The 27,435-nt window shown below is 43.6% G+C and overlaps 2 protein-coding genes across 2 annotated transcripts in view; one reads left to right on the forward strand and one right to left on the reverse strand.

Annotated features, from left to right (window-relative positions):
• Window positions 1–229, forward strand: part of LOC134056148 (3'-5' RNA helicase YTHDC2-like) — a 29,269-nt gene extending 29,040 nt beyond the window's left edge. Inside the window, exon 29 of the mRNA XM_062512729.1 lies at window positions 140–229. Within this exon, the coding sequence (XP_062368713.1) occupies window positions 140–229 (90 nt within the window). The remainder of the gene's footprint in view (window positions 1–139) is intronic.
• A 4,327-nt stretch (window positions 230–4,556) lies between these two features.
• LOC134056914 (coiled-coil domain-containing protein 171-like) overlaps window positions 4,557–27,435 on the reverse strand; it is a 36,625-nt gene continuing 13,746 nt past the window's right edge. The window contains 11 exon segments of the mRNA XM_062513872.1: window positions 4,557–4,620; window positions 5,648–5,700; window positions 8,986–9,123; window positions 12,906–12,968; window positions 17,777–17,839; window positions 17,934–18,067; window positions 19,550–19,685; window positions 22,613–22,729; window positions 24,944–24,998; window positions 26,628–26,773; window positions 27,235–27,411. Coding sequence (XP_062369856.1) covers window positions 4,557–4,620; window positions 5,648–5,700; window positions 8,986–9,123; window positions 12,906–12,968; window positions 17,777–17,839; window positions 17,934–18,067; window positions 19,550–19,685; window positions 22,613–22,729; window positions 24,944–24,998; window positions 26,628–26,773; window positions 27,235–27,411 — 1,146 coding nt within the window.

The raw sequence follows: 27,435 nt of genomic DNA on the forward strand, positions 1-27,435 counted from the left end.
AGCAGAATTCTGTAGAGTTCTTCTAGAAAGGTTGAAAGCAGTCACCAGCAACCTCATCTAACAATTCAGTAATAAATAGTTTCTATATGCTCAATAGTAGCAGTACAAGTAATTTCCCTGGTTTCCTGATAATTTCTAGGAGCTGGAACCACAAGTTGGAGAGCAGTTGCTGCAGCTTTGGGACCATATTCCTTTGGCAGGAAAAAAACTGACTGAGCATATCAAGTGATAGGACAGAGGTAGTTATTCATGCATTGCTTACTGGTTTTGTGGTAAAGAGCAAGCTGTGCACATACAGTGTATCATCACAGTGCTATCTTTCCTTTCTACCTTGTGGAAGAACTGCTACACTTGGTACTAAATATTTTATTAATTTTGAATTTTTTCAGCTGGTTTAGGTTGTTGAAACATCAGTCATGAGAACCAGCAGCATGTCTACAGTAAAGATGAGGAAGAAGGCAACACAACAACCTCCTGACATTCTTCGTCATGCTCAGTAGCTAGAAGTGGAAAAATAAGAGGGAACTGTGTAGTTTTCAGTGTTTACTCGCCCACCTGTTTTTTGACTGAGTTGGTTATTTTACAGTAGTGTGCAGTTAATATTTAAAAATAGTTAAGTTCAAAACAAAGTTTGAAACAATGGACTGCATGTAAGTTGTCTGTGCGTTTACAAGAGCACAGCAGGCAGTTTAAGTATGCAGTTTACAGTTAAAGCTTTCTCAACCCAGTAAAGCGTATGAGAACGTAAATGTTGTTTAATCAGTCTTGCAGTTCAGTTAAAAAATATACTAACTCCAAGTATATTGAAAGGCTCCTTAAGTACTTCTGCATCCACAGTGCAAGAGAGCAGAATATATTCATACAAACAACTAGGCAGCTGGAAATGTTAATTTTCTGTTTATTTAAATGTAATTATTTTTAATACGCTTATATTTTATTTATTTATTTATTTATTATTTATTATTTTAAATTATTTTTTTTTAAAAGGAGCATGAGACTTTTGAGATTGGGTGCACCCACTGATGTTTCCAGTGTCAGTTATTTTTCACCTTTAAGGCGTGACTCACACCTTGAGAAGCTGAAACAGTCCTTCAGAAACCTGTGGCCAAGTGGTACTTCAACAGTTCCCTAACTGTTTAGGCACTGTCAGAAAATCTGTATTTCTTTAAAAAACAATAAAAATCATTACCAGTACAACTTCTTGATCATTTAATATAGTCTTTCAACTTGTTGCTTTTTCTTTCATACTGCTCCTGTCTTGGTTTATTTGTCTTCATCTCAGTCCTTAACATACTGTTCTGTAAAGCTGGTATAAATGGGTGTGATCACTGTCAGCACTGTTTGTGGTCATTCTTAGGTTAAACCAAGATTTTTTTTTTCTGCTTCTGACCCTCTGCCTATTTTCTTATGTCTGTTCTGGATATTACTCCATGCATTCATTTTGCATTTTGTGTGGTGACTTCCACACATGAACCATCAGTTTGACCTTTGTCAAGACTAACTGGATGCCTGTAGGGCTGGTACTGCCCAGTCCATTGTTTCTCGAGACAGAGTATACAGCAAGGCAGATACGAGGGTCTTTTTGCCTTTCACAGTACTTGCAGGCCTGTGCCCACACAGGAATGTGGGGCAGTACTGCTTTGTACAGATGTACGGGGCCCTGTGTGCTCCAGAGACAGAGCTGGCACAGAGAGGGAGCATGGCTGAGTGTAATGTTTGGTTAACCAGCCAAATAGTACTTCTGCTTGATAAAAAGGTAAAAAGGACTGTCCAGCCATGGAATTTGCATTCCACAAGGCCACTGGCCAGTCTAGGCCACTTGTGTGGAGAAGAGATTGTACCCTGCTGCCTGCCTGACAGACATGTAAGGCATGTCTGTCATGTAAGTCACGTAAGGTCGTGTAACTTTTTGTATGCCCAGATGTTAGATGCAGCCCACTCATGGTGAATTGCATAATATTATTATTACCCAAATAACTCTACTACTGACCTGCATTTTCTCACATACTGCATTTAGATCTGAAGTGTTTATCCCTTAAGCTGGTGGTCTGCTGTTTGTAGCCATCTCGTTTTAGCAGGAGCCTAAAGCCTTTACACCCTGGTAGAAGGAGTGGATTGCCACTTTCTGTGATGATGCCAACAGTGATGTCATCAGCCTGCAGAACTCCAGCACTGCAGCACGATTTTTAGAGACACCCAACCTGCCTGATCATGACCGATTGTGGTCATCACTGCCCTGAAGTGAAAACTGAGAGGATAAAGGGCAGGGAGCTGAATCTGTCTGAAAAATAACAGGGCAGCAAGAGCCAGCAGTTTAACAGAATCCTGGCATTGATGTCAACAAATAGGACAAATAGTCCATCTCCTCAGCAACAGTAAAAATCCCACTTTGTTGTTCTGCATTAAGAATTAATGAAGTTCTTGCAAGCTAGAACATTGTCCATAACTAAGGTGTGGAAGAAGGAAACAAAGAGGATTCTGAAGGATAGTCACAGTTTTGCAAAGCTTGTTCATATATGAACAAAACCTACTTGAGCAATGCTGGTTCAGGACAACTCCAGTCATGTTCCTCACCACAGAAAATAAGAGCTTTGTCAACATCTCATGAGAAAATGCTGAAGCTTTGCTGCCTCCTCAGGAACATATTCCTGAATAGAGGTGTGAGAAACGATGCTCACCCTTGAAAATTTTGAAAGGTTTATTAAACCTTAACAAAATACAACAGAAGGACTGAATAAAGAAAAACTACAGCACTGAAAATCCCTGTGACTAGCAGCCACTGCTCGACTGCAGAACAGCTGCTCTGCCTTTTATACCTCTGTGGTTACATCAGCCAACCCTAGCCCCTCCCTAAGTTTGTTCATCATCTCTTCACCATCTGTTGGTGGACACTACTTTTACTTTCTGGAACTGTTCTGCAGATCAGGTGTTGTCGTGCCATGCCTCCCAGTAACAGGTCTGTCTTCCTCCCATATACCCCATGTGAGGGGCACAGATATGTGCCACCTCCAGCCCGTATGCCCAGACTACTAAGGCTGTCTAGTGGCAACAGTATAAGGGGTAGAGGAAAAAAAACAATAGAAGGGACTATGGGGAGAACAGAGGGTGTCTAAATAATAAATCGACTGTACATCAATAAAACTTCTCTTAACATATCCACAGTATTCATTCTTTAATTGCAAGTGCCAATCCATTACATTACTGATCTATAACGCAGGTAAAAATGGCAAGCTGTTTTCCTACAGATGTTTTTTTGTTGTTGTTGTTAAATACCATGCAGCATGAAATTGCTCATTTGTTGCAACTATTTCTTTCAATATTTGCTTTACTGAATTTTTTCCCTGACTATTGAATTGGCATGATTTCTGCTTCATCATCACAACATCTGCAAAGACATTGTGGGTTTAATTCTGCTGAGGGATTTTTTGTAGCTTTCATTTTAAATACTTGATCACAGCTGTAGAAGTGAAAAAATGAAATCACAGCTCATATCTGGCAGGCCACACCACAGGGTTGTGGTTGGATTAGTCCATAGTTATCCCCAGACACTTTATCTTTAAAGTGAATTAAGACTGGTTTTTGCAGCCACCAATTCCAGCTTTTCCTTTTGTGAAATGATGCTGTAGTGATTGTTCCAGAGTAGCCACTTTTCTAGATGTATTCAGTCATGGGTTTCATTATCTGGAAAACATTAGCAGTTATGTCTTGTGTTGCTTTATATTTTCTGGTTCACACTTGGCTGCTCTGTTTTCCTTTCCCGTGGATCTTGCTGTCGCTCCTGCTGCCTTTGTTGCATCTTTTAACAGCAATCACAGTGTACAAAGGAGGTGATGCTGCTTTAGATTAAAAGTTTTATTTCCTGTTTTGTTTCTTTTGGCAGATGTTGAAACGGGTCGCCTAAACAAGAAGGGTATTTCTGGGTGAGAGGAAAGCTGTGTGCTAATGTCTGTACAAAATGGACCGGTGTGGCCCCGGTGCTCTCCGAGCTCCAAGCTGCGCTCCGGGCCGGGGATGGGGCGGGCTGGGAACCGACGGACAAGCCGGGGGAGGGGAGAGAGGCCTAGGAGAGAGGGGAGATCGTGGGAGAGGGAGGAGTGATTGGGAGAGATGCCGGGAGAGGAAGAAAACCACTGGCTACAGCCCGGGAAAGGATGGAACCTGGGACAAGGAGTAGCTCGCGACCGGGGGAAACCCGAGAGAGGGGGGAGAGCCCGGGACACGGGGCAGAACCTGGGAACGGGGGAAGAGCCCGAGAGAGGTGGGAGCCTGGTAGAGCGGAGAGAGTCTGGGAAAGCTCTGGGAGAGGACAGCCCAGCGGCGGGAGCCCAGGAGCGGGGGCTCCTGCAGCCGGACCGGGAATGGGCGCGGGTCAGTGCGTTCGGGAGAGCGCGGCTGCGGGGACGGAGCCGGAGCCGGAACACGTGGAAAGCCACTGCTCGGCAGCCCCGGCGGCACTGAGAGCACAGCCCTGCCCGGGGAGGCAGCGCCATGGGCACCGCTCGGGTTCCCAGTGAGGCGATGGCACCGCTCGGGTTCGCCGCCGTATCCGCGGCAGCTCAGAGCATCGGTCCCTCCTCGGGCCCAAGGGTCACCTGCGCCAGGTGCGCCAGAGCATCGCCTCTGTCTTGAGAACGCACAACGAGCAGGGCCAGGAAGGGACTGCTGATCCCCACTGGTGACAGGGAAAAAAGAGCAAGGAATCTTCCATGGAAGAATACATGGAATAGGAGTGAGGTGTCCCCGTGGAATGCGTTAGGATGCCCTCACAAAGATACTACCGCTCTTGGCTCAGAACATGGAAAAGAAGTGGGGAGACATAAATCAGGAGCTGGTTGCAATGTCCACGGAGCAGTTATCTGGATAAAATGCTGCACAACTGCTGGATAGCTTTACGGATGACTAATTGCCGCTTGCCAACTAATCTGGACTTGTTAGGGGCAGCCTAGTTATCTCTCAAAAATGACTCTGGAGCCATGATTAAGAAAATTCTGAAGAAAGGCTTATAGACCTACATTTTAATGCAGTTGCTTTGGGCTTGATAAATCTGCTTTTCTGTCTTGATTTTCCTAAGGGTTTGTGTTGGCTTTTTTACATGCATGCATGCAAAATTTGAGGATCTAAGGTAAAGTCCTTCTATAGGGAACAGGCAAGAGACTGGCCTTGGGTCAGCAATATGTCAGCAGGAGACAGCTGAGCCATTATTACTGAGAGGAAGAACAGCCCTGCAACAGAGGTGTGAGGCGGCTGATATTCACTAGAACCACCTTAGGTTATTAGGCGATCCTTAGGCAGGATCAGTTAGAAGGTACTGACGAGTGAGGGGTCTAATCTTTCAGTGCGGCATTGTGTGGACTTTGGGATCACTGCACCATTCCAAATAGGTTCCCTTTGCAGCAGAAGAGGCTTCCATCTGCTGCCTCTGCCAGAAGCACTGAGATGGACAGAGTAAGCAAGGCTTGGTCAGCTTGCAGAGGGGCTGCAGCAAAACCAAACAAGCTCATGGCCTGATCCCAGAACAGGCCAAGCATCCATGTCCCTGCTGGCAACACCAGAAGGCGCTTCACACCTTAACTGTTTGCAGGACCAGCCCAAAAAGTCAAGATCTACATTAGAAAGATGTAGGGGGTTTTGGTATTTTTTTGCTCACTGGGTAGGAATTGCTACAATTGCTGCTTTGAAGGTCTTGCCTGAGTAGTTGTCCTAAAATACAGAAAAAAACCCCACAAAAAACCCAAAAACCAAATCTGTGTTTTTGCTGAATGAAGCCACATTGTATCTGTCTTTCAGAAAGGAATAAAGAAAGTACAGATTGCCTACCGAAATCAGTTCACTACTCAAGCACAATTTTCAGGCACATCCCCATATTCCCTCTCTCCCAGCAGTTCAGAGCTGCATTGCACAGTGCTTGCTGTGCTCCTGAGAGCACAAAGCAGGCTGGCCTGCTGCCCCTGAATATTTCTGCAAAACACTCTGCATTTCCTACCTTTGCTCTGGCTCAGTGCACAACTCCAGGACTGCAGGCGCTTCCTCCCAGAGCTGTGGGAGGCAGTGTGTCCTGCAGATGTGACCTGCCGAGCTGACAGCGCCTCCCGCTGGCCTCGGTTTCCCTGGCAGAACTGCCGTGCCTGAAGGATGCTGCCCTGGGCTGGAGCCTGCGCAGCAGCCGGGCTCCCTCCCCCTGTGCCCAGAGTGCTGCACACACCGCTGACCTTTCCCAGGAGTTACAGGGCACCTGGCACAAGAGTAGCAATCCTCAGCCAGGGAGCTAGCCCTCGGCTGCTCTTTGCCTTTCTCTCCTCCTGGCCACACTCCAGACGGCCAATGCCAGCAGTCTGTGCTGCGCCCAGCACGGCTGCGCTTCCCCACGGGACCAGCCAGCTGCCAGTTCGGCTCTGAGAGCAGAGGATATGCCCGGTGCCAGGAGGAGGCACCCAGAGCCGGGCTGCTGCCTCTTGCAGCTACAAGGGCCTCCTTCAAGCCTGCCTCTGCCTGGGCTGAGGCTGCTCCGGGCTCTGCCAGGGCTCTGCTGGGGCTCCACCCTGGACAAGGCTGGGCTCACTCTCACCTCGCAGTCGCTGTCAGCTCTGCACCAGATCCTGGAGACCTTTCAGAGCACCCTCACCGGTCTTCCTGCTTTCTCAGTTGAGCAAGACTCTCCTCCAGCCAAAGAGATTGCACTGAGGGATGCAAATCCAAGTGGCAGGAACCCAAATGCTCTTGAGTCACGACCAAAGGCTGTCACAGTTGAGATGTACAAGACACGACACTCCGTAGTTCCCACAATAACAGCCAATTTTACTGAGTGCAGTTCTTTTTTATACGGTTGTCAAAAACCTGCGCGGTTGCTCTCCTAACTGGCTGAATGTGGTTACCACCACCCAGCTCAGTGGCCAAGAGCTTCCTGTGTCCATGCTTGCCAGGGATTGGCTGGCGTTGTTTGTATTTAAATCTCCCAGCTTTCAAATGCCTTCCTCCTAGGGATGTTTACATCTTTTCCCTAATGGCACAGACTGGTGGATATATAATTACGGTATCTCTGACTGTGAAGCCTCCAGGCCAGATGTTAGCCATCATGGAAGGCCTGCATCCACACAGGATGGCTTGGCTGCTGCCTCCTCCTTTGGTTTTGCCTGCAAATGCCATTGCCCTTTCTGCCTCAAAGAGAAGCTCCTTGGCTGGGCAAAAAAAAAAAAAAAACAAAAACAAACAGGCCAGTGGGCCATATTCCAAAGGCAGTGTATTCTGGTGAAGATAAATGAAGAAGAACCTTCCCCACATAGAAACCACAGCAAAAAAAAAAACAACAGGCCATAAGTGTGACTTAGCACCATTAAGAAACAACTGGCAATCCAGAAGGAAATGTTGAATTTTCTGAATGATTCAGAAGGTGGGGAATCTTCCAAGTGAGTTGAGGTTTGAGAAACTTTATTTATTTAAAATCCTATTGTACAGTCCTAATCTACAATCTTGCTCTGTGCTGGTTGTGAAGCTAATGTCTTGATGTGATTGTTACATTCTTGTCTCCACCTTCCTCTTCATTGAAATGATGAGTGGTGCCAGAGTTGATGCTGGCTTGGCTGATGTAACAAATGGATGCTGTCGACAGGAAAAACAAACAAACGAACAAACAATGAATCATGATTTTCCAAGTACAGTGCTTTATAGGCTCAATCAGGATTCCTCTGGTGCATGAAAGATGCAGCAAGAGGACCAACGGGGCCATCTGCACCTCAACCTTCACGTGCAGGACCTTGCCATCACAGGCAAACCTGGCCCAGAATCCCACTCATCTCTGTTCTGGTGTCTTCATCTTGCTAGGATTTTTGCCCTGCCAGGGCTCTGGAAATGGTGCTTTCTGTCCTTGGGGTTTCTTCCTTTCAGGAAACTCCAAAGACTCACATAGGTGCCTCTCTTTGAAAGACGGGCATCATGCTAATTTCCACAAAGTGAGAGAGCAGTGTCTACCTTTCCATGCCCTGCCCCTCCTGTGCTGGATGGCACAGGATGGCTCCTTTCCTTCTTTCCTTCCCAGCAGGGACAGCCGAGTGGCACTGGGTCCTGCAGTTCCCTCTCTGCCACACAACCTGGCAGTAACCCTGGGGCAGTTCCTGTCTGCTTGACCATGCCAGGCAGCAGATGGGGCTGGGAAAAGTCTCTTTCAGCTGCTTCTGTTTGTGTGGCAGAAACCTCTAAGAGTGGGGTGGGGGGCACAAAGCAGGGCCCCTCAGAGGCTCACAGTGAGCCTGCCACAGCCGCTCTTTCCCACAGCCAAATCTCTGACTGCTCGGCCGGGACTGGCTTCCTTGGGTTCTTCCACCACCATTTCATGCCTCTGGACCCTGCACTGCTCTACTTCAAGTCTTTTGCCATTAGATAAAACTGAACACACCACCAAATTACACAATTGTAATGTGACAGAAACAGTCAGAGGACAGAGCACCTCTCCTCTTAGGACAGACTGAGAGACCTGGAGTTATTCAGCCTGGAGAAGAATAGGTCCCGGGGAGACTTTATTGACACCTTCCAAACCTTCAATGTGGCCTCTGAGGGAGTGCAAGACACCTTTTTTTAACAGGTCCAGTTACAATAGGATGTGGGCTACCATTTTTAAACAAAAAGGGAATCGAGTTACAGTAGGTCTGAGGAAGAACTTGTTTACTAGGAGCATGGTGCAACACTGGCACAAGATACCCTGAGAGCTGGTAGGTGCCCCATCCCTGGAACCGTCCCAGATCAGGTGGCACAGGGCTCAGAGCAACCTGATCTCCTTAAAGATGTCCCTGCTCGTTGCAGGCCACTTGGACCACATGACATATAGAGCTCCCTGCCAGCCCAGCCCAGTCCAGGATTCCTCACCCATTTTCATTTTAGCAGCACCAAGATTGGAGGTGGGGAGGAGCGGGGCTTATCTGATGCCTTGGACTTCAGAGGAGGAGGAGCCCATCCCTTGGACACTGTTTCACCTGCAGCCCTTTCACATTTTACCTGCAGGAGCTCCATGGCAGACCAGCGCCGAGCCTCGTCAGTCTGCAGGCAGCAGCTCAGGAAGTCCCGCAGCTGAAGCGAGAAGAGGTTGGGCTGCTGCAGCTTTGGTCTCCCTCCTTTGGCTATCTGGAGTTGAGGCTGGAGAAAAAGGAAACACGAGGCTAGGCCTGCTTCTTTCACACCTGTAACTGCTCTCCCAGACCCCGTTGTTGAACCTCCACTCTGCAGTGGCAGTTTTTGTCCTGGCAGAGAGGCAGAGATGACTCTCCTATACCAACCAAACACCCAAACCCCAAAGCAGCCACAGCTTTTCCAGCATCAAGGGAATCTTGCCTTGGCAGCTGGTTTCATTGATTGATCTAGTTAGTGGAAACTGCATCACCAAAAGCACATTTTATTTCTCTGAGAATTCATACCAGCTTGAAGGGAGTTCTATTTGGAAGGGCAATTTGCTCTATCTATACTGTTCCAAGGATATTACAAGAAAGGCATTTCTGCAGTGCTTGCTGGTCCCTTTAGCACTGCTTCCACTAAACAAAAATCAAGTTTTTTGTTCTCTTCTTGAAAAAATCAGATGCCATCTGAAATAGACAGAAATAATAATGGGAAGAGGCGTAGGAGTCTCCATGAAAACATCCACCACAATAGTAACAGCTGAGTGGTGAGGCACTGAAACAGATGATGACCAGAGACTTTGATACTTTCCTCTTCAAGCCAGAAGAAAATTTCCTCCATTCCTGGCACACCACCAGAGGTCACAAAGGGGGTTTTATCCTGTCCCTCTGCAGCTGAGCTCAGCTACTAGACATGGTGGGGAGCTGAAATCCTCACTGTCATTGGAACTGTGCAAGTCAGGGATGGCCCTGCTCCTGCAGTAAAGGAACACAGCACCCGCATCAACCACACACCTTGGATCCCAGCCACAGGCACCTGACTGCAGCTCATCAACTTGTTAAAGTACCAAGAAACAGCCAAGGGTTTGGTGTACAATTCTAACTGCAGTCAGAGAAAAATGCATCTTAAACTTATCCATGCCACCCAGAGACATGACAGAACAATGTACAGGTTATCTGAAAGTCTGAAAGATTTAAAGACACATAGAATTTGGAAAAGACGCTACAGTATGCAGAAACATTGATGTGCTTTGGTTAATAAAGGAAAAAGCAAGCAGAACTGCTTGAGGATTTCTTCGTTTTTTTTTATCTTTTTCTTTTTCCTTTTAATGTTTTTCTTTTTCGTGTTCTTGGTTTTTTGTTTTTTCTTCTTTTTAATTTTTGTTTGCCTTTTTCTTGTTCTACTTCCTTATCTTCTTTTTCTTGCAAGTTCCTTCTCTGGAGTCCCCCACTCAGTCCTGGCTGTACTTTGTCCATGAAAAGGTATCTTGAAAAATTGCTCTTAACCTTGGTTCCCAGGAATAACCAAGATACCACTGGGGCCTTGTACCCTGTGGGTCTTGGAGCTCTGGAATTTGTCTTTCTGCTTAGGGAAACGCCATGGAAAAGTACTGGGAAAACAAGTCACTAATACAATAGGCCACAGAGCTACAAATACATGTGTGAAGAATATAGAAAACTTATAAAAGAAAAAAAGGAAAAAACCTAAATGGCATCAGCAAGGTCCTGGGCATGAACACATAGGTTCAGATGGTCTTTTCAGCCCTATTTCTGTATATTTCTGAGGAAATAACCAGAGGAATCCTGCTTGAGCCTGTGGGGACATGCGTTTGAGAAGTAAAAGTTCATTTCTTCTTTCTCCTTGGAGCAGCTCCTGTTCCTAACATCAGTTGAGCCTCTCTCTAGCCTGATATCAGCCTTTGATTGTTGCAGCAAGACAATTTATGGCAGACAGAAGACACTGACGCTTCCAGGGACATGGCTTTCTCCAGTGCCATCTACGAGTGGGAGTCACAATAAAAACTCTATTAACCACAACTCCATTGGAAGCTTGCCTTCCTTTTCACTGGGTGAATAAGCTCTACATTCACTTCTGAATTGTCAGTTGTTTGTTAAGGATGAGAAGTTCTCTTTTATGACTTTTTAAATGTGGTTTGGAATTGGATAAGGGTCTCCTTCATTCACAAACTCCAGACCAAACTGACTTTGGAATGTGGCCTGCTGGGCAGTTTTTGCCCAGCCATGGTACTTCTAGATAAGAAAGCAAGGGTAATCATATTTGCAGCCAAAACCCAATAAAGTGTGGGAAAGCCAAAACATCCTGTGGAGATACAGCCCTCCAGCTGTTACTAGAAATCAACAGAATTCCTGCCAAATGGTTATGTATTACTAAGTGTGATCTATTTGCCTGGATGAGAGTCTTGCTTGACTGAAAAAGCAGAAAGATCAGCAAGGGTGCTCCCAAAGGCCCATCACATCATTTTTATTCTGCTCATCTGTCTTAAGTTTGCAGTTAAATGTGTGTCGACAACTGAGCTGATGAGAGAGAAAAAAATAAGAAAAAAGTGACTCATGGCTGGGCTGTGACATTCCACAAGAGGAATCACTGGTGTACATTTCATGGACCCCTCTCAACCCTATTAAAGTATTGTAGTCCTGGTTTAAAATAGACAGGTATGAAACAACTTTGAGATAAAGAGACTAAACAGGCTTGTGGATTTGCTTTTTTAAGAATTATGAAAACCACACAAAAGGTGTTGTTTCATAACATTTTAAAACACCCTACATAAAAATTAACAACTGCAATAAATAAGAGTCTAAAAAGCGTTTTGGTATATGAATAATTAGAAACAAAGAAATGTGAAGATATGAATGCACATTTTCATAAAAATATGAAATTACAGACAAAAAGATACACTGAACTACAATACAAAGGTTGGTAAAGCTGTACTTTAATTAGCTCTTTTTACATTTCTAGAGCTTTTTCCTTCTGAAGAGAAGCCAGGCTACTCCTTAAGAAAACTGTCACAGCCAAGACTCCGATAATTAAATTTCCTGATTTCTTCGGGTGCTGGGTAAGACATCCTGTGTGAAAGATCTGACTGAAGGCATAGAACTGGTTCTGTGTGGTCTGAAACTGAAGGATGTGTTGACTGAAGACCCAGTACCAGTTCTATTCCCTGTCAGTCTGGAGGGCATGTTGACTGAAGACATGCTAAAAGTACTGTATGGCCTGTAACAGGAGGATGAATCCAGTGCTGACAAAGTCTCAATTCTGGTTGGCATAATGTTGATGAATGTGCCCGATGATCATTCAAAACCTGATCTGTCTCGCCAGTTCCAGGGCCAGGATAGGTTCTGTAGTGTATCACATCGGTGGTTAGGTCAGTTACAGGTTGTGGCCCCCAGAAAACTTGGCTGTAACTCTGGTCAAGCTGACCTTCTTACCTGTAGCTAATATGTTGATGTGTAGGCACTCTCCCATGTGCTGGAATTGAAAAACAAACAAATCAAGAGAGTATCTACATTTGCTGTTAAATACCTCTCACAGAGGTATGTATGTGAAGTACTTATAATTGTTTGCTTCTTGTCCTAGGTGCTTATTTGAAGCAAATGGTGCCTGATTATAGATATTAATCTTTATTTGACAAAGGACAATAGCACAAGCATTCTGCCCTAAAAGGTGTTGGAGAACAACAGCACTTTATTTGAAGTGCTACAAATACGTACTGACATCTTTTAATCCTCATCATTATAATTTCTAGAGTGTGTTTTTTTAAATCAAGTAAGCAAACTAATTTTACAGTCTCTCTGACAAATATTTTCATGCCTATGTTAGCTTTCATTACCCCCTTTCTTTTCTGAAAAATATCTCAAAATGTTTCTGGTTGGCACTAGTTTTATGACTCCATTATTTTGCTATTTAAGCATTGCTGTACTTGCCCACAGAATCTGTGCAGCATGAAGGGACATGCTGTCTAGGAACCCATATCCAAGTGACTAGAATTGCTTGAAAAGCAGACTTACCATCAGGAACAGGACCACGAGGTGTACTGGCTCCTTGGGGTATAAAATGAAGCTGAAAAGATTCTGCCAGAGAAAGTAAATTAACTTCAGAGAATGTAAATTTTAAAACCAAGGAAATGCACAGAATTGAAATAATTCTGGTTGGAAGAAAAGGCTATATTGGTTCCAGACACAGTATAGGTTCTGCAGGGCGACACACCAGAGGGTATGTCGGTTCCAGACATAGAGAAGGTTCTGTAGGGTATCCCACTGTAGGTTGTGTCGGTTCCAGACAAAATGTAGAATCTGTGTCTAGGCTCTCCCCAGCTTGCTGGAATAAAAAAAAAAAAAAATAAAAACCAAATCAAGACAGAATCTACATTTGCTGTTAAACATCTCTCACAAAGGCACATATGTGAAGCACTTATAACTGCTTGCTTCTTGTCTTAAGTGCTTATTTAAACACACAGCACCTTATTATAGTTATTAATCCTTATTTGATGAAGGACAGTAGCACAAGTATCCTACCATAGGAATTGGTGGAAAATAATAGCACTTTATTTGAAGTGCTACAAATATTTATGGACATATTTTATTCCTCATCATTATAATTGCTAGGGTGTGATTTTTAATTAAGTAAGCAAACTAATTTTACAGTCCCCCTTTTGAGGGTTGGTTCTCTCCCTTTTCCCTCTGTGGAATTTTCCCCACTGTCATGCTAAGATACCTGTTGACTGGGCCCTGGTGACAAGGGGGAAGGAGGAGAGAGAGAGAGAAAGAAGAGGGAAACCCCGCGAGATTCAAACAGCCAGAAGAGGAAGCGGAAGGCTGGGCCTCGGCCCATTTCCCCCGCGGAGTTTGGACGAGAAGGACGATCGCCGCCTCAGCCCCATCCCCGCCATCCCAGCGTCGGGAAACCATCCTCACTGCTATCGGACCCTGCACTGCTGTCTTCTCGCTGTGAACTACCACCATCCAGCACTCTACTGGGCGCTGGGACCGACGCTGTGGGCAGAGGGCTCTCTCCGTCTCTCTCTCTCTCTCCCCTGGGACAGCGCTTCCACCACCCCCAGCCCTCCTGCAGCTCTGCGGGACCTGCCTGCCCCCAGCACCGGGAACTGCAGCTCAGGGAAAAAGTGCCTGCAGCCAGAGAGGGACTGGGACTGAGTTGCTGTTGTGTTTGTGGGTAATTTCATAGCTGTTGTTGTTCTTGTTTGTCTTGTTAGATATACTAGTAAAGAACTGTTATTCCTACCCCCATATCTTTGCCTGAGAGCTCTCTTAATTCCAAAATTATAATAATCGGAAGAATCATATTTTCTTTCAGTCCAAGGGGAAGCTTCTGCTTTCCTTGGCAAACACCTGTCTTTCAAACCAGGACAGATTTTGGCCGCCCAATGTGGGGCCCGAGGGCATTGAGAGAAAAGAATGAAAAAGGAATAACAGTTCTTGAGTTACCTCAGTTTTGTGTTAGGTGGCATCATGTTGTCCAGCTTACCGTGGTTTGGGCTCCATGTGGCCACAGCTTTATCTCTCCCATTTGCAATCCCTTACTTGAACATGGGTCCTATAACTCAGGCTGCTGTAACTATTATCCAGTTCCTTTTGTGGGCTGATAACGTGGGAAATTCATGGATTTTTAACTTCCTCTGGAAGGTGGGTACATGGATTCAGGGCTATCACACTCCAACTGTATGTCTTTAGGGTTACATTAATAATGGCACATACTGTGAGGATATGACACCAGGAAAAATTTTGTCCCAACCTCTTTCACAGTTTTTTGGGTCTGCTCCACCAGCTTTTGAGGGGTTCAAATCTCTTCTAAGCAGTAATGATATCATACAGTGGCTGACATTGCTAACAGGCCTTGTAAACCTGTTCTATTTAACATTCTGAGATGAGGGGAGATTGACTTGGATGACAACCCTGATACGTCCCCCAAGAAATAGAGATTCTGCCCCAGAGCCTGGCCCTGACCCAGAGACTAAGGATTCTGCCCCAGACCCTGCCCCTGCCCCAGAGACTAAGGATTCTGCCCCAGTGACTAAGGATTCTGCCCCAGAGGTTAAGGATGTTGCCCCTGAGCCTGACTCTGCCCCAGAGCTCACCTCAGAAAGGAACCATCCAGAGTGGGTGGGGTTTCTAGTGAAGGAGATAGGCCAAATGCTGAAGGAGTACCTTTCCCCAGCTCTTGAGAAATTCTCCCCCTGCCTTAAAGAGGGAGAACCTGATGGTGCAGCAGTGGAACCCAAAAATGTTACATCTCGCCAGGTTCCAGCTGAACTGCAAGGGTACTCACAGCCAGCAGCAGTTGCCCCTGTGGAAACTAGAAAGTCTAGGGTGAAAACAAAGCACCTAGATAATAAGGATCAGAAAGCAGGGCCCTCACAACCAGCAGGGGAGCCAGAGGTTGAGATCGTCACAGAGTCCCTGTCATACGAGAGTCTCTGTAATCTGCGTAAAGACGTTGTACGAAGGGGCCGTGAGGCTTTTACAACGTGGTTACTGCGGGTCTGGGACCTTATGGGTACAGGTGTACAGCTGGATGGTACTGAGGCAAGGAATTTGGGACCCCTGACCCAGGACTCAGGTGTGGATCACATATTCGTAAGGGAACAAGGCCCCCTTTCCCTCTGGGAGTGGCTTTTAATGAGTGTAAGAGAGAGGTTTGTCCATAGAGAGAGAATGCAGGAGCACCACCATAGAATGCGCTGGAAGACCACTGAGGAGGGGATCCAACAGCTGAGAGAAGTGGCAATACTGGAGATACTCTTTGGGAGGGGTGGGCAACATGGCAATGACCCCGACAAGGTCAGGTGCACAGGGCAGATGTTGTGGAATCTGGCACACCTGGGGCCATCTCAATACCCCACATTCATTGCAGCCATTAATGCTGACACCAACCACGAGACAGTGGGTTCTGTTGCCAATAGGCTCAGGAATTTTGAGAGTATAATGAATGGCCCAATGCAGGCTCAGGTCTCTGCCGTGATTAGGGAACTCAGAGAGGAGTTCAAGGAGGAGATAAGAGGGGTGAGGGAGGAGATGAGGAAGGTCAATGCAGCACCAGTGTGAGTCACAGATACGAGAGTTAGAGCCCAACGTCCCCCAGCTAGGGATAGAGGGGATACACCCCACGAGCTGACCTGTGGTTCTTTCTGCGTGACCATGTGGAAGACATGAGGAGGTGGGATGGGAAACCCACTTCTGCCCTGGCAGCATGGGTGCGTCAACTCAGGGAGGGAAACACTAACCAAAAGAGCTCCACTAAAGTGAAGGTAGCCTCAACTTCCCATAACCAAGATGCAGGGTACTACAAAAGGGAGGATGATTTGTCAGATCCCCTTGAGGGAACCTCCAACATGTATGCCCAGGAAGGAAATAATAACCAGTGCTAGAGGGGCCCTGCCTCTAGCCAGGGAGAGGCACGGGAAAACCGGGTCTTTTGGACGGTGTGGATCCGATGGCCTGGCACATCAGAGCCACAAAAACATAGGGCATTAGTTGATACTGGTTCACAGTGTACCCTAATACCATCAGAACATGTGGGGGAAGAACCTGTTTCTATTGCTGGGGTGACGGGGGGAACACAGGAATTGACTTTGCTGGAGGCTGAGGTGAGCCCGGCTGGGAAGGAGTGGCAGAAGCATCCAATTGTGACTGGCCCAGAGGCACCGTGTATTCTAGGCATAGACTTCCTCAGGAATGGCTATTACAAAGACCCAAAGGGACTCAGGTGGGCTTTTGGAATAGCTGCTGTAGAGGCAGAAAACATTAAGCAATTGAACCCCTTATTTGGACTGTCAGAGAACCCATCTGCAGTGGGAGTCCTGAAGGTGAAGGAGCAGCAAGTGCCAATTGCCACCTCAACAGTGCACCACGGGCAGTACAGGACAAATCGAGATGCCGTGATCCCCATCCACAAGATGATCCGTGAGCTGGAAGGCCAAGGGGTGGTCAGCAAAACCCACTCACCCTTCAACAGCCCCATCTGGCCTGTGCGCAAGTCTGATGGAGAATGGAGATTGACTGTGGACTATCGTGCATTGAATGAAGTGACTCCACCGCTGAGCACTGCCGTGCCGGACATGCTGGAACTCCAGTACGAGCTGGAGTCCAAGGCAGCAAAGTGGTACGCCACCATTGACATTGCCAATGCATTTTTCTCCATTCCTCTGGCAGCAGAGTGCAGGCCTCAGTTTGCTTTCACCTGGAGGGGCGTGCAGTACACCTGGAACCGACTGCCCCAGGGGTGGAAACACAGCCCCACCATCTGCCATGGACTGATCCAGGCTGCACTGGAAAAGGGTGAAGCTCCAGAACATCTGCAACACATTGATGACATCATTGTGTGGGGGAACACGGCAATGGAAGTATTGGAGAAAGGAGAGAAGATCATCCAGATTCTGCTCACAAAGGCACATATGTGAAGCACTTATGACTGTTTGCTTCTTGTCTTAAGTGCTTATTTTAAACACACAACACCTTATTATAGATATTAAGCTTTATTTGACAATGGACAATAGCACAAGTATCCCGCCCTAGGAATTGGTGGAAAACAACAGCACTTTATTTGAAGTGCTACAAATACGTACTGATGTCCTTTAATCCTCATCATTATAATTTCTAGAGTGTGTATTTTTTTAATCAAGTCAACAAACTAATTTTACAGTCTCCCTGACAAAAAAATTTCATCCCTGTGTTAGCTTTCACCACCCCCTTTCTCTTTTGAAACAAGTCTCAGAACGTTTCTGATAGTACTTTATTGCTCCATTATTGCTTTGCATTATCGATTATCTTCTTGTTGTCATTTGCCTACAGAAGCTGTGCAGCATGAAGCTGCCTAGGAACCCATCTCCAAGTGACTGTAACTGCTTGAAAAGGAAACTTACCATCAGGAGCAGGACCACGAGGTGTACTGGCTCCTCGGGGTACAAATGGAAGCCGAAAGGATTCTGTTAGAGAAAGAAAATTTTTAAAACCAAGGAAATGCACAGAGCTGATATTATTATGGTTGGAAGGAAAGGCTATATTGGTTCCAGACACAACATAGGCTCTGCAGGGTGACACACCAGAGGGTATGTCGGTTCCAGACACAGAGTAGGTTCTGTAGGATATCCCACTGTAGGTTGTGTCGGTTCCAGATGCAATGTAGGTTCTGTGTCTAGGCTCTCCCCAGCTTGCTGGAATAAAAAAAAAAAAAAAAAAAAAGAAAATCATGACAGAATCTACATTTGCTGTTAAACAACTCTCACAGAGGCACATATGACACAGCATATGTTCTGTAGGGTGACACACCAGAAGTTTTATTGGTTCCAGATGCAGAGTAGGTTCTGTAGGGTGTCACACTGGAGGTTATGCCGGTTCCAGATGCGGTGTTAGTTCTGTGTCTAGGCTCTGCCCAGCTTGCTGGAATAAAAAAAGAATAAAAAACAAATCAAGAGAGAATCTACATTTAAAATACTTAAAACTGTTTGCTTCTTGTCTTAAGTGCTTATTTGAAACAAAGGACACACAAACACAATGGACAAAAGACAACAGCAAAAATATCCTACCTCAGGAAGTGTTGGAAAACAACAGCACGTTTTTTTAAAGTGCTACAAATATTTACCGACATCTTTTACCCTCCATCATTATAATTCCAAGGCTATGTTTTTAAAGCAAGTAAAGAAATTTGCTTTACAGTCTTCCTTCCACTGTTATTAGGGAACACATGCCCTGTTAGCCACAGAAGGGAGTCCTTTATGTTTGGACATATTTCACCATCAATTGAAATCAACACTTAATACTCTTCAAACATTAGTCAGGCATATTGTTACAGGCAACATTTAAATTAAATTACTGTACTATTCAAATATGTTACAGTAATCTGACAAGTTAAAAGTTCACATAACTAGAATACTGAGTACTAAACAATTTTTGCATAGAAAAGGCACTTTCTTTACCAAACAGCAAGAGGGGGGTTGAACTACTGTGTTTCTGAACACCTTGTCCTAAGTTACATAATGTGATTTATAATGAGGATTCCAGGAAGGAAGGATTTTGGGAAGTATTCCAGGAAGGATTCCAGGAAGGAAGGAAAGAAGGAGAGAAAGGAAGGAAGGAAGGATTCCAGGAAGGAAGGAAGGAAGGATTCCAGGAAGGATTCCAGGAAGGAAGGAAGGGAGGAAGGATTCCAAGAAGGAAGGATTCCAGGAAGGAAGGAAGAGAGGAAGGACTGCAAGAAGGATTGCAGGAAGGAAGGATTCCAGGAAGGATTCCAGGATTCCAGGAAGGATTCCAGGAAGGAAGGAAGGAAGGAAGGAAAAGATAGAATGAAAATAAAAACAGCAATATTAAGAAATCAAAAACCAAACACCCATCCACCCATCACAACCACTCCCCCGCAAAAAATAATCCAAGCAACCAAGCAATGAAATCCAAACTAAAACCAAAAAAATCCCAAATCAAATAGGGACCAACAGAAAAACAAACTAGTGTGTTAGCTTTCAGCATTCCCTTTCTCTTCTGAAACAAGTCTCAAAACATTTCTGTTTGCACTAGTGAACACTTAGTTTATACTTAAGTATTGCTGTATTTGCCTACAGAAGCTGTGCAGTATGAAGGGAGATGCTGGCTAGAAACCCACATCCAAGTAACTAGAACTGCTTGAAAAGCAGACTTACCATCAGCAGCAGCAGCAGGAGGCATAAGAGCTGCTTCAGGTTCCAAGTGCACGCATAAAGATTCTCTTCCTATTGGTAATGCTTCAGCTCTGGCAGCTGCCAGTGAGTAGAGATCCATAAAACTTATAAGGACATGCTTAAAGTAAAAGTAAAAGGAATCATTAGTGCCAGGCAAGCTACAATTAAATGCCAAATAGCACACATTCAAATTTGTTACAAAAGACAGAATTTTTTTGCAGAGAAATCAAATACAGTTTTTAACCCAGGCAGAATTTCAGTCCCAGGACTTAAACATTAAAAAAAAAAAAAAAAATTTGATTTTTTATTTCTTCTAAAATCTTGAATACTAATATTATTAAGAAAAGGGAATGACTCCACACCCTAGTTAGAAGACGCTTTAATGAGATGTTTTCAGTGCAGTACAGGATTGAGCTCTTGATAGAATTTTTTCATTTTATTTCAATACAAGACTAAGTGCAGGTTCAATTTCCATTCACAAAAAATTACCACACAGTTTCAGGATAATGTTCACACTTCCAAAATGAGTCAAATTACCAATCCTTCCACTTCACAGCAAAAAAAAATTAACTTGTCAGCAACAAAAAGAAACATTTTTGTAAACCTATCGACCTCTGAAAACAAATAATATGATTGCAATATAACTGGAAAAATGTTCCTGTTTCCATGTATGTAGTGGAAGAATATTCCCATTTTTGTTATATTGATTAGACTGATGATAAAGTTAGCAAGACTAGAGAGCACAAATTATTTGATAGTAGTGGTAACTTTATATCTATCAAGTAGTCTCAAGTAACTATTGAAATTACTGGTCTTCTTTACAATGGTTAATCACATTTTATTTGTTATTTTATTTGTAATTTTTCCCTTCAGATAATATAAAATTGGGCTTTTGAATGCAAACCTTAGATATAGACAAAAATCAGCTTAGTGCCACAAACAAGGATTTACAAGGATTTTTGCAGTTTTCTTTTCCTTGGTTTCACACTGCTGTTTTTCAGAATAGATGTAAACACAGATAAATCAATTAGGTTATTTCATTGTGGTGTCTACGAAACAGAATTGGCAAATTAACATCTTTCATCACATCTTTTCTCATCAGAAAGAATCTCCAAAATCTCTTGGTGCTATGTTATGCTACTAGAATCTCTGGTCCTAAGAAAGGATTCTTGCAGATTTTAAGGCCTTTTAATTGACATGCGCTTGTCACAGACCAAGGCAGTTCTAGGGCCTGTGCTTGCAAACGGCTCCATTGCTTTAAGTGACAAGTCCCTAAAGTGATTCCCAACTGCTTACCTCACTCAAGATTGCACGATTGCACTTAATACAGTTTGGCATAGAGTAAAACTAAAATCCATTAGGTGATCTCTGGCTATAATACGCCAATTTTAAAGTAAAACCTCAATAATGTACTTGGAAAGGAATCAAACAGGACCTAGAGATGTGGGCAGGGGAGAGAGAGAAGGAAAAGGGGGAAAGAGAGATGGGGAAAGGGAGAAAGAGGGAAAGGGAAGGAGGAAATGAAGTTCACAGTGTCATGGACTGTGAGCCATTGGTGCTGTTTGTGCATGTCCTGAGTTACCAAATGTACCTGAAGCTGCCAGGTAAACAAGAACTTTACAATTCTGCCCCACCAGTGATCTCCCCAGCACATACTGTACTATGTTAGTTATACCACAAGCACTTTGTGCAAATACGAAATGCAACATTTTGTGTTTCTGATTCCCTTCCAGAAGGAAAGAGGGAACAGGCTGCAGGTGCTTCTGCAATCATTGTGAGGTCAAAGAGAATGGGAGTTGGGATGGGACAAAAAAAAAGAAAAAAACAAAACCAAAAACAAACCAGAAGCAGCATCTACTACCAAATTAGAAAAGCAAGATTTAAAAGTTGATGATCGCCACAATGCCTCCTGTGAAAAGATGCCACCCGTGGGACCTTTTGTGCAGCTTTAAAATGATCATCACTGAAATGGGGAAGCATATGTAATTCTACCCTTTGATGGAAAAGTTCATCTGTGCTAATTAAGCTTCCTGGGAATTTCAAGGCATTACATATTCCATATTTTAGTGTGACAACATGATAATGCACATAATTTATATCATATTGAAATGCATATATGCATGCAAGAGGGCAACTCTGAGAAATTTCTAGATTAGAATCTGCCTTTCTTGAATGTTGGATTTTGTGACACCAATCCTACAATTATATATTGCACGAGAACAGAAAATCTACAATAAATTGGAAGGAATTACTGCAGAAATGTACACACTGTATCTTTCTTTAGCTAAGTTCCTTGCACTTCACTTGACTACCTACCTGCTCTCTCTAATTCAGACAGAGAAGCACAATGAAAGAAATATGTACTCACTCGGCCTTTTGTTCTTTCATTGGGAAAAAACATTCTCTCTTAGCACTAATTTGTCTTTTTTTTTCTCCCCTTCGTTGTTTTGTCCTAACAAAATCAGTATTTTGAAATGTGCAATTCTTTAAACCTACAATAGCAAAATAGCTTCTATATTTAAACATTCTAAATAGCAGTTTCTTTAAAATGAAGAATGGTCAAAACCCCACAGTTAATTCTAGAACTGTGGGTTGAAAATAATCAGACACTGACCAAAAGGGAGCATGAAAATCTTGTATTTTTTGTTTGGTTGTTTTTTTGGTTGGTTGGGGATCTTACTTGGTTTTGATTTTTATTTTTTTTTATTTTTTTTTAATTTTTTTAAATTAGTCTTGTGTATATTAATGGGGAAAAAGGGAGGGGGATAGAGAGATATTAATTTTCATATATGTATACTTTTGTCCATGTTTGTATTCCCATCTGTTATTTAATGCTGTAACTGCAAAATTAAAAATTGCCATCATCTCTGTAATACCATGTGCAAGAGTATACAAGGAAATTGCCTTTCAGCTGTTGACTGCAATAGTTTTGAAGCTTTTTGCCCTCCACCTGATCAGAGCAATGTATCTGCCTGTTGTATCTCAGATGCAAAAAATGAAATTAGAAAAAAAACCAATTAAACAGGATTGGTTTTAGACTCTGACCTGGAATGCTGTAGCCTCTGGCCTGCCCCTCATTGCTTCCTCTGAAAGGGTCTCCAGCTGTAGGCTGGGGAGCAGTGTGGCTGCTGCAGCACCTGATGCCATGGCCTGGTCTCTGAACTAAAGGGAAAAAAACAAACCCAGCATCAATTGTAATTCTCCTTCAGACACACCAGCTGGGGTGAACTGGGTCTCCTTGAGCCCATTGAGTGGACGGACTTCCATTGATTGCTGGACCTAATATCCATGAATAAAGTATGATTGAATTTTCATTGCAAATTAATCTCTAATGCACAGTGCTGGGAGAGAATACTAAAAAAACAAAACAAAACAAAAACCAAAAAGAAACAACCAAAAAAAATCCACCTTGCCCTGGTCTGAAAAGAGAAAGCTCAAGGATATGGCATATATGTATTACTGTAAAAACACAGCACTTGCTGCATGACATACACTTCCAAAGTTTGAAAGAAGCCAGTATGTAGATAGTGGTGGTGCAAAGGAAATTTTCTATCAGCAGAGTTTGCTGCAGGTGAAACACACAGTTTAGGTTCTGTCACTTTCCATGAACATCAAAGGAAAGATACTTGAAAAAGGTATCTGAAAATTAAATTAACAACAGTTTTGGTGAATGCAGAAACGAAAATAGTTTCCCATGTTACTAGGAATTAAAGATGTAGTAATGGAAATTGACACTCCAAGATATGAAAACACTTCTTTTGCTCTATGCTACTCTAGATTAAAAACAGTTATAAAACTATCTGCCACTAGAGCTTTAGTTGAAAGTAGTCCTTTCTCCTAAATAGCTAACATATACAACTTTGTTGGACCTTCATATAGTCCTATATTAGGGCACAATTGTACAAGACAGAGAGAAAACTTGAGATTACTATTAAATTTAAAATATGCTTTTAAAAATACCATGGAAGTTTTTGACCACAGATTATATAACTTCCTGCCTTTTCTTTTCCTAATTATGATGTTTCTGAGGTTAAAGTAGCAGACACCAAGCCAAATGTTTTAGGGCTACCAAGTATGTGACCTCTCATTACTCAGTGGAGGGTTAAGTCCACAACAATTGCCAATCTTTTGTGTGTTCCATTAGTCTTCACTTGGCAACCAGAAGTAGTGCTCAGTGAGGGAAGGAAAGCTAATTTTGTCATAACTTCTACATTTAGAACAACTTGTTGTGTACTACAACCTTGCGTTTTATTTTGCTGTGGTTTTGTAAGATCAAAGAATTTGAGAGGAGAAACTTGAACTCTAAGGAAAGGCAGCTGCTTCGCAACAATTTTTCTTCTCCCCTGATGTTGAGGGTTAGGTTTCTTCTCTTTTGGTCCTTCTTACCTATAGAATTCTTCCCATAAATTGCTAAGAAACACTGACTGGGCACTTATGACTACTCAAGAAAACAGAGAAGTGGCTAAGCCCAGGGGGAAGGAGGCATCTGGCTGCATTTTCTCTCATCTGGGGAGTTTCTCTCTGAACGACAGAGATCCCGGGGAATCTGGGGCAGGAAGAGGAGGGCTGGGGCAGCTGCAGCTCCCTCGCTCTGTGGCTTCAGAGGATGCTCGGAGCTGTTACGGCTTGGGGAAAGGAATTCGCCATAACCCAGCCCGGAGCTGCTGCTTCTCTTGCGGGGTGAGCCTCTGTTCGTGAGATCAGGGGCCTTATTAACACCCCGCCTCACTAAGTGAGGGACCTATCCCCATCTGCTCGTGTTCCCGGGAATCCTGAGCCCCCTCTCCCTGCCCTGCTGGGAGCCAGGCCGCCGCTGCCCGACCCCTGCCGCTCTTTGGGCGCTGCTCTGGGTTTCTCTGCGCTGCCGCCCCGCACCCCCTGCCCTGCCGGGGCGTCCCCCAGTTCCAGCTACTGCCGCAGAGCTTCTGAGACATCTCGTCCGCCAGCCCGGCATTTCTGCTCGTTCCTGCATTTCAGCTTGGCGCTCCTCCGCGTCCTGCGGGGGCACCGGGATTGACTGCCCCAGGGCTTGTGAAGCGAAGCCTCTCCTCCATCCTCTCCTGTCTTGGCCGAGAAGGCTGTCACGGGTTCCCTGGTTCTGTTTGTTATTAATTCCACAGTTGTTGTTGTTTGTTTGCCTTGTTACACGTATTAGTGAAGAACTGTTATTCCTATCCTCACATCTTTGCCTGAGAGCCCCTTAATTTTAAAATTGTAATAATTCAGAGGGAGGACTTTATATTCTGCAGTCCAAGGGAGGCTCCTGCCTTCCAGAGCAAACACCTGTCTTTCAAACTGAGACACCCGAGAATAAGGAGTTCTAAGGCTTTCACATGTTTGGAAACACAAATCAGAGGGAACGCTTCAAATTCTTACCTCGTTCAGGGCAGCATCCACAGCTTTCATATGATTAATGATCAACTCTTTGTCTGTATTATAAAAAAAACCCACAAAAACAAAAAACAAACAAACAAACAAACAAACCCAAACCAACAAAACAAGAACAATGGAGTAACTATAGAACTGAAGCTCTATCAATGTAGAAATTAATCTTCTGCTACTTTATGGCTATCATGTCTTGTAAAATAATTGTTGATAAGTCAAACTGTTAGGATTTTCTCTTTTTTGTATCTCCAAGGCAAACTCTAAAAATAGGTCATGTACCGCCATTTGGTACATTTCTATATGAAAGACGCTTCTGTTGAGGATAAGCAATTAAAATAGATGTAATTATAGGCTTATCAATGAACAACTATCGTGGCTTGGATATAGAGGTCATAAAAAGTCTCTAGCAGGATGGTATTATATTCTTGTATTGGAAAACACTGGCAGATTCTGTTTATTTCATCTGCTTTGTTTATATGTTCCAAAGGGAGAAAAAAACCCTATTTGTTGTGAAGAGTTGCTAGAACAATGAAGGGAAAGGTACTTATCTTTGTTGATATTCAGCTGCTATATACACACACACACACACACAAAAAAAAACAAACAGTTTTAAAGTCACTTCACACTAAAATAACCATTTCTGGATATATATATGGCAACAAGGAATAACCTTTACTAAAATGTCCAAAATATATTGGGGCAGAATGAAAAGGGCAAGCTTTCTAGAACATATCATTCTGCAGGTGACACCTGCTTTGATCAAATCCTACCAAATAATAATTGTCATTTTAATTAGCTTGTTAAATATTTATTGAGGACTATATGAATTGCATAATTTCCCTGATGCATAAAACTCTTAAAACTGTTGTTTGGATGTTGTTCTCGAGAGGATGAATAATCCCAGGTATGCTGAGAAATCTTAATTAACTAAAATGTTTTTAGATCTAAGCCATAGAACAACATACCTCATACTATGATAAGTATTAGAAGACAAAATGTGCAAAGATTTCTTTTTTTCATCTGACCAAATGAGTGTAAGAATATGTTAGTATTAACCTCCTTGAAGTCAAGGGGGCTCCTTTTGACTACCAGTCTCTTCAAGAGCATTGCCTGAGTCTTTCCTTCCACTCCAGGTTATGGTGTAAATGGTAGGGGGATTAAGTCTAAATTCAAAACCCCCTGAAATCAGCTGGAGGATCTGTCTTGTCCCACAGGAAAGGCTGGGTCCAAAATAGGTTTCAGTCTCTTTGGCAGCTAAGACCTGGCCCCTAGCTGACACTTCTGTATTTACCATAAATAAATTGTGTCTGTCTATAAAAAGATGACATGGAAATACAGGGAACAATAATTTCTTAAAAAAACAGAGCTTTAAGGATCTGCCAAAGAGATGTTGTCAGATCAGTAAGAAAGCACAGGTATTTTGTTTGCAGTTATTTCAGCACCCAGAATTTGGAGCACCATTATGGGATACCTGCATAAAATGTATGATCCAATATTTTGAACTAATACTTTCGGTTTTTAGAAGACTATCCCCGAATGTCAAAAAAAAAAAAAAAAAAAAAGAGACAGATGTACTTTTCTCCTCTAGCCTTACTTTGGCCAGGTCTAAAACCCTGCCCATAGGAGTAGGAATTTCAATTTTTGTTCATTATAAGGGACAGGCCGCAGAGCTCACTTTGCTGCCTGTTGGAGGGCATCTTCTGCCTCTTGGAGAGCCTCCCGCAGCTGCTGCCAGTCCTGCTCCATGTCTTTCAGGAGTTTCTTCTGGTGATTCAGAACTCGGCCTCTTCTCCTCATCTCCTCCATTGCATCAGAGAGGCTCTGCCAGCAGACAGAGAGCAGAGTTACTCATCAGCCCAAATAAACTTTACTTTATGCCATTTGCTACTGACCAATGTGAAGACAAACTGATTATGAAGTAGATTTGGACCACTGAATACTAAGGTTTTGTGAATTTCCTAGCAAAAGCATTGCTGTCTCATAACCTCCTGAGATTTTAGTATAGTTGTTATGTATAAATATGTTTTAGAAAACAAAATTATTGTAGGCAAAAAACCCCAAAACACTAATTGAAGACTTTTTCTTAATTTTTTTGAAATAAAACATCCATTGCTTAAAAAAAAGGGAGTCTTTGAAGTGTTTTCTCAGTAGCCTAAAATTCCAGCAGACTGAATAGTGTGTGTGTATGTACTCCTGTTATTTTATGTACACAAGGACTGCTCTATTTGGCTTATTTAACAAAAGATAAAATTCTGGTGACTGCTCCAAAAGAATAATCTTACCATCAGAGATACATTTGAGTTTTGCCTTCTATCTGTGTCGACACTTGTTTGCAATTCTAGTCTACTACTTAACTCCTGAAGCCATCGCTCATGTTCTTGTAAAAGCAACCTTGCCTCACTCTCACGCTGCAAAGAATTTTCTAATTCCTCATGTATATTGTCTTGGGTGATTATTTTCTGGAAAGAGAAATAAATTGTGTC

Source organism: Cinclus cinclus, chromosome Z, assembly GCF_963662255.1.
Source record: "Cinclus cinclus chromosome Z, bCinCin1.1, whole genome shotgun sequence".
Lineage (NCBI taxonomy): Eukaryota > Metazoa > Chordata > Aves > Passeriformes > Cinclidae > Cinclus > Cinclus cinclus.